The following is a 6,307-nucleotide window of genomic DNA, read 5'->3' as shown; positions in this document are numbered from 1 at the left end:
AGATGTGAGAATAGGACGATGTATAAAGTCGGCTATCGAAGAGCCTCTGCTCAAAAATATGATCTCGATAATTACCCACTGTTATCGAGAATGCAATCTACTTTGTAATGTAATATCAAATGACAGCGCTCGATGATAATATACAGTACCGCAGTACGACATGCGATACGTACGCTTCGGCACTGTTGTAGATTCTGTGATTTTTTTTATCTTGATCAATTGTTGTCAGCACAGACATTGATTTTCCGCATTTTGTGTTGTCAACTGTTTGAAACTTTGAAATGATCTTTGGACGACGGCTCGTTGCCACAATTGCACGATCAAGAGTACCTGCTCTGCGATGCCATGGTTTCCGTTCACTGAGTACTAGTGCCATTTCCTCTGAAGGAGCAGGTAGGGCTACGTGGAATGACGCAAGAGTTTGGAACTATCAACTCACAGACATCCAAGCTGCGTATTCTAGTAGGAAATTGTATGATACCCATATCCCGATCACAACGACGCAGCGGACGCTCTTGACAATTGGATCTGCCTTCGCAGCCTTTGCAAATCCCAAGCGAGGAGGTCCGATTATGCTGTCCACAACTATATAAATTCAACATGTTAAAACGATGCTCTTTAGATATGGTTGCGACACTGGGAGAAACGACAGGCAAACGGGCTCTCGAAAAGATGCGCGAACAGATGCTGGAATCTGAAAGTGGAAGAAAGATTCTTCGGGAGCGTCCTATTGTGCATACTAGCACCATTGACTTCGATAATCTGCGAGCCACGTGTGCTCCAGGAACATTCGGTCACGAATATGTATCCTGGCTAGATCAACAAGGAGTGACACCTGATACGAGAGATCCAGTAAGGCCTTTTGAGTGTACATCGATGCAAAATGTGCTTAAACTTCGATGGTAGGTGCATTTTATTGACGATGAAGAGTTAGCGTACGTCATGCAAAGGTATCGACAAGCACATGATTTTGTCCATACGTTAACTGGTCTGGGAGTCACGGTTGAAGAAGAATTGGCTCTGAAATGGTTTGAATGGGTGCAAACCGGTTTACCTATGAATATGCTATCTTCATTGGTTGGACCCTTCATTGTACCATGGGAGGCGCGTAGACGGCTCTTCAATGTCTACGTGCCTTGGGCTCTACAGTGTGGCAGGTTAGTAATATTGATGCTTTGCGCGGAGGACCCCCAATCTAACCAGGTTTGGAACCAGCGATTCCGTACCTCTGATGACTGTTTACTTTGAGAAGCACTTCCACACACCTATCGAGAATCTTCGCAAAGACCTTGGCATCACCCCTCCACCCTCATTCAACACTACTCTATCATAGAGCTTACACATATATAAACCAATACGCAACTACTATATGTATATTTGTTTCAACTCACAATGGCATACAAGTAACGGATACGAATACGGAAAGGGAAAGGGAGAGCGATAGGAAAATCAGAGACATTTCAGAAAATAGTACGGTAAGAGAGGGACGAGGACTGGGTGCGTTTTGCAGGGAACATACGGTCTTTACCTTTGCGAAAGAGTGGTGAAGTCATTAGACCGCCGCTGATAGCATACTCGCCACTGCGATCATAGACGTGAATTCTCTTTTTGGGAGAATGTTCGTTGTAGATTATCTTGGTCGGGAAATCCTCTAGTGGTAAAGGTGCTAGTGGGATCCTCTTCATCCGGTCCCTGAGTTCATTGATGGCCGATATATCGTAGGGACGTTTCAAGCCGTGGTGGCCATTCTTGTTGTTGATGGATGAGGGTGCAACGTTCTCTTTTGTCTCTGAGACCGGTGCATTGACGGAGAGCATGGGATTAGAGGCATCCACCGTGTTGTTTCTGTTGCGCTTTGCGTCATCACAATCATCTTTTCTGTTATCGTGGTAAATGCATGTCATCCAGCTCATGGTGCGATCAATGTGAGAGTTTTCTTGTTTGCCTTGATCGTTTTGTCCTTCCTCGTCATCGTTCCAGAAAGAAGCATATACGACATTTTGGTCCTGGGATGACTGCACCTCGTCCTAACATACCAAATCAAATGTTAGTCAGAGTGTCAAGATATGAAAGGGGCAATATTTCCCATACCAAGCTGTTATCATCGGCCTCATCCTCTTTGGCAGCCTTGGTCAGTGCCTTAAGGATGGCTGCGCTTTTGCTTTTGCATTTGTAGCGTGCCTCCAATGGCGGACGCAGTCGGTGGTAACCATTCAAAAGCTCCTCCTCGTCCAGATCGAGGGTTCCCAATTTGCTTGCCAATCGTCCGCCCGTCGAGAGCGGTTCTGGCGGAATATCGTCGGGAGGGCACAATTCCTCAAGATCAAACCTGTCCATGGCAAAGATTACAGAATTGTTGAGCGGAAAGGAAAAGGATTGACCACAGTTGGATTGTAGGCCTGTGTGGGCCGAGTCAGCTGCATTTGTCCCCACAAAGCTCCGCCCGCTTTCACTTAAGGACCTTGCAGCCAGCAAGTTCCATCGGACAGTTCCCTCTAAAAACAAATAAACTTGGCACAGACTCGACACCAACAATACGCATTAAGATGATAGCATGGAAACAGTATAATATCTGAGCAGCCAGCTTAAGCTGCTCGAGATCATTGTGAAAGACGCGCGTATTTAACAACCCTTATTAACAACAAGCAACAACGACAAGAATGGCCAGCCACGCTGCAGGATACGAACGATCATAAACAAACTGCTGGGTCTTCATTGTCTTTAGAGCATCTGCGTGTTTTACAAGAAGCTGTACCAAACGAAATTCCGGATACAACACGTTGACGAGTCAACTCTATGCAACCGGACTCAAAGTTTGCTCTTAAATGTTGATCGCAGGAAGGGGGCAAATGCAATAGCCCATGGGACGAGACTTCCTTCATAAGATAATCTGGCGTCTGCAAGCCCCAACTTCCCTTCGTTTTGTGTTGTAGAAACGTACGCGCAACTCAGCCCGTGGCTGGTTTGCCTCTGGAACGCAAACCGAGTTGTGGTTTCTTTTGTTTATTTGAATTAGCTGACTCTCAATACAGCAAAGCCACACCCATGTTCATATAAAAGCGTGGAGGCGCCTGAAACCTTGCCACATTGCAGTTAACCCAGGCTTTCACCGGGCTTGACCTCGTGGCTAGTGGAAATACTCTTTTTCTTCCTTTGGAAGATAAGAGACTGGGAATAGCGAATATGCGCCGTGGTTAATCACCGAGGATGCTCTCCTATGCATTCAAGGCTTCATGAACCGGCTAAATTCTGGACAACAAAAATGCAAAAATACGAAAATGAAAACACAGTACACCCATAATCACACAACAAACAAGCTCTCGATGCGCGTAATAAATCCCTTTACCATTTTCCAAAGTTATGATCGATATGTAGCTGTGTACTTAAGCTAAAGCTGCTTCTCGTAGACGGATCATGTCTAAGCCGTTTTTCATGTCCAGTTTGCAACTGTTCGTCGGACCTATTTCTCCTTGTTCCTATTTTCATCCTTCCACTTTTTAAAGGTAGAATGGAATTATCCTCGAAATCGAGCGGAAGTGGTGGTCTCGAGTCGATCCAGGCGGCAAATATGTTTGACATTAGCCAGCTTCCCGAGTCGTTCCAAAAGTTCTTAAAGACAAACGACATTGATCCCGCGATCTACACCGTCAGCGATCTGCCTCGTTACGTGCGCTGGAATACGCAAATTGAACAAGATAAACGACCATCCTTGGAAGATTTACAGCGTCAGCTCGGTACCGAGCGTGTTTGGAACGTTGCAGGTCGACCTGGATTTTTCGGATTCATTGGAGCCAAGAACAGGCTCGTTGACACTGAAGCGTAAATATTGGGAATTTGGTGGTAGATTCTTTTCGCTGTGGGCTGAAGGAATGTTAGTTACAAGCAGGCGGCTATATTTGGCATCGACTTGAGCTCGGCAGTTGCGGTTGAAGCACTGGAGATACAATGCGACGACCATGTCCTGGATACGTGCTGTGCGCCGGGTGCGAAGCTTTGCATGATTGCAAACTTGCTAGGAGACAAGGGAACTGGCACGGTGACTGGGGTGGATTTAGCAGCCCATCGTTTAGCCACCTGTCGTTCAATGCTAAAACGATACAGCGCCGGCGGCCGAGCGAGATTGTTTGAAGCGGATGGCACCAAGTTTGCAGTTCCACCACCATCCAGATTAGGCCAGCATATTTTGGATATGAACCAGCCTCCTGGAAAGAAACAAAAGATGCAGCCGGTCAAACCCTTTTGGGCGCCGAAACTGCTTCGCTCTGATCCACAGACTTCTCAGAGGCTATACGATAAAGTCCTGGTAGACGCCGAGTGCACACATGATGGATCTATCAGTCATATATTAAAGGTGAGAGCATCAGTAGTCTGGTCAGCTGAGACAGGAATGTAAAATTTACATTTAATATAGTATGAGAAATGGGGATGGGATGCATTTGAAAAGAATTTTATGGATCCAAAGCGCCTAGATACGATTTGCGAGTTGCAGGTAAGATTTTGGAGCTGTTTATCTGTGATGACATGGCTGAAAGATGGTTTAGAGAAATTTGATGAAGCAAGGGTGGACTATGCTCAAAGAAAATGGTGTCATGGTATACAGCACGTGCTCACTGACGATCCAGCAAAATGAAGCAAACGTCGTGTGGTTTCTTGAACATCACCCTGATGCAAAAATTGAAAATATACCCAACATTGACAATCTCGACATTCACTTTGCATCCATTAAAACTGTCAATACATCCTCCACGATTCAAAAGCTCATAGACGATCATTGCATACGATTTGATCCGCTGGTTAGCCGGACAAGCGGGTTCTTTGTTGCTAGATTCAAAAAGATTGCCAACTAGATTATTACTACAAGCTAATGTATATGTATATATATGTATGTATGCATACAAAACTGTTCACTAAACTGTAAATACACGTATCTGCATCACTCTCATTGCGCTTTGCGCTCGTAGACTTCGCTCAGTAAATCCCATTCTTTATCAAGGATTTTGGAATTGTTCAAATTGACGCTGTTGTCAGTGGATGTTCGTCGCAACTCGACGGGAGGCCGGTTCTGTAAATCCTTTTCGATTTTATTCTGCAGATCCTTGAGGAAAATATCGATACGCAAGTGGAATCCAAGCAGGAGCATCTGAGTGACGCGCACGAGTGGGCGCTGAATCAGTCCTTGCTGCGTGATTTTGAGAGTCGTCGTGATACGCTGAAGGTCACTATCTTGTTGTTGGCTCTCATCCAACAACTCGTACGTCCACGAACCCGAAAACGTCGGCGTCTTGAGTCTCGATGACTCTTCCAGGATACGCAGCAATTTGCAATGCGGGTTTTGCTCGACATGGATAACCGAGATACGCTTTTTCCTTCGAGTCAACTCTTCAAATGTCAACCGTTTCTCGTCAACGTCGTTGTCAATGATGGTGACTTGTTCCACTCGTTGTTGCCAGCTTGGATATGATTCCACGTCTGTCAAAACTTGCCACAGATGAGCTTTGGTTGTGCGAAAGGTACAGGTGCGAGACACAATGTGGCTCGCAGGAAGCAAGAGTCCGATGACGTAGACAAGTAAAGGAGCTGTGGGTATCAGGATCAGAATAGTCGCGACCGTGGCAATTAAAGCACTCATATCAGTGTGCGTACAAAGCTAGAGTAAAAATAACGAAAAAGAAAGAAGAAAAGAAGGAAGGAAAGAAAGAGATGCACCCGGTAAAAATGTGACACCTGGCAAGGACCTGATCACTTTTTTCGGCATAAACTCACTACGTTAAAATTAAGTACTGACTGTGTGACCACGGTGTTTCACCTTTGTCTTCCTTTCATGAGATTCACAATTCTTGCCACTCTTGTTGCATTGCTCTTTGCCGTGGCAGCAATGGCTGCCGAGTGTAAGTCGCAAAGTTAACGTTTATATAATATACAGACGCAGTTATGCTAACTCACTGCAGCCGGATACACTGACTATATAATGGCTATCAAGGAGCCCGCAGACGATGCCAAGATCAAGCAGGCTCGGGCAGACGTTGAAAGTTGCGGCGGAAAAGTCAACTACGAAGTCAAGTATGGTCTCAAAGCACTAATTGTGTCTATCCCGGATGCCCAGGTGTCAACCTTTGATGCCAAGGATTACATTGACTTTATGGAGAAGGACCAAGAAGGTAAGTCCCGTTCCAGACAATTCCCAGGCATTTCGATATCTCAAAAATGCTAATTAATGGTCATAGTCCATACCAGTAAATGAAATGTTGTTATTATACGATGAAAAGAACGGAAACAGAGAAAAAAGGGAAAATAAAACGACAAAAAG

General features: G+C 45.3%; 5 protein-coding genes across 5 annotated transcripts; 3 read left to right on the top strand and 2 right to left on the bottom strand.

Annotated features, from left to right (window-relative positions):
- Positions 1-281: 281 nt before the first annotated feature.
- On the top strand, positions 282-1,333 carry VTP01DRAFT_6969 (uncharacterized protein; the record flags this gene model as incomplete). Its single annotated transcript, XM_069385928.1, has 5 exons — positions 282-393; positions 451-564; positions 623-852; positions 907-1,157; positions 1,216-1,333. The coding sequence occupies 5 exons, from the start codon at positions 282-284 to the stop codon at positions 1,331-1,333; spliced, it is 825 nt and encodes a 274-aa protein (XP_069243342.1).
- Positions 1,334-1,460: 127 nt separating this feature from the next.
- On the bottom strand, positions 1,461-2,337 carry VTP01DRAFT_6968 (uncharacterized protein; the record flags this gene model as incomplete). The annotated part of the gene is made up of 2 exons (XM_069385927.1): positions 1,461-2,027; positions 2,092-2,337. The coding sequence occupies 2 exons, from the start codon at positions 2,335-2,337 to the stop codon at positions 1,461-1,463; spliced, it is 813 nt and encodes a 270-aa protein (XP_069243341.1).
- Positions 2,338-3,508: 1,171 nt separating this feature from the next.
- VTP01DRAFT_6967 (uncharacterized protein) lies at positions 3,509-4,847 on the top strand (the record flags this gene model as incomplete). Its single annotated transcript, XM_069385926.1, has 4 exons — positions 3,509-3,819; positions 3,877-4,351; positions 4,412-4,489; positions 4,542-4,847. The coding sequence occupies 4 exons, from the start codon at positions 3,509-3,511 to the stop codon at positions 4,845-4,847; spliced, it is 1,170 nt and encodes a 389-aa protein (XP_069243340.1).
- Positions 4,848-4,939: 92 nt separating this feature from the next.
- Positions 4,940-5,629, bottom strand: VTP01DRAFT_6966 (uncharacterized protein; the record flags this gene model as incomplete). Its single annotated transcript, XM_069385925.1, has 1 exon — positions 4,940-5,629. The coding sequence occupies one exon, from the start codon at positions 5,627-5,629 to the stop codon at positions 4,940-4,942; it is 690 nt and encodes a 229-aa protein (XP_069243339.1).
- A 192-nt stretch (positions 5,630-5,821) lies between these two features.
- VTP01DRAFT_6965 (uncharacterized protein) lies at positions 5,822-6,241 on the top strand (the record flags this gene model as incomplete). Its single annotated transcript, XM_069385924.1, has 3 exons — positions 5,822-5,888; positions 5,949-6,158; positions 6,225-6,241. 3 exons carry the CDS (start codon positions 5,822-5,824, stop codon positions 6,239-6,241), a joined length of 294 nt encoding a protein of 97 aa, XP_069243338.1.
- Positions 6,242-6,307: the final 66 nt, after the last annotated feature.

Source organism: Rhizomucor pusillus, assembly GCF_041956525.1.
Source record: "Rhizomucor pusillus strain CBS 183.67 unplaced genomic scaffold VTP01scaffold_3, whole genome shotgun sequence".
Classification (NCBI taxonomy): domain Eukaryota; kingdom Fungi; phylum Mucoromycota; class Mucoromycetes; order Mucorales; family Lichtheimiaceae; genus Rhizomucor; species Rhizomucor pusillus.
Note: the sequence above shows the minus strand (reverse complement) of the source record. Positions and strands in the feature narration are given on the sequence as shown.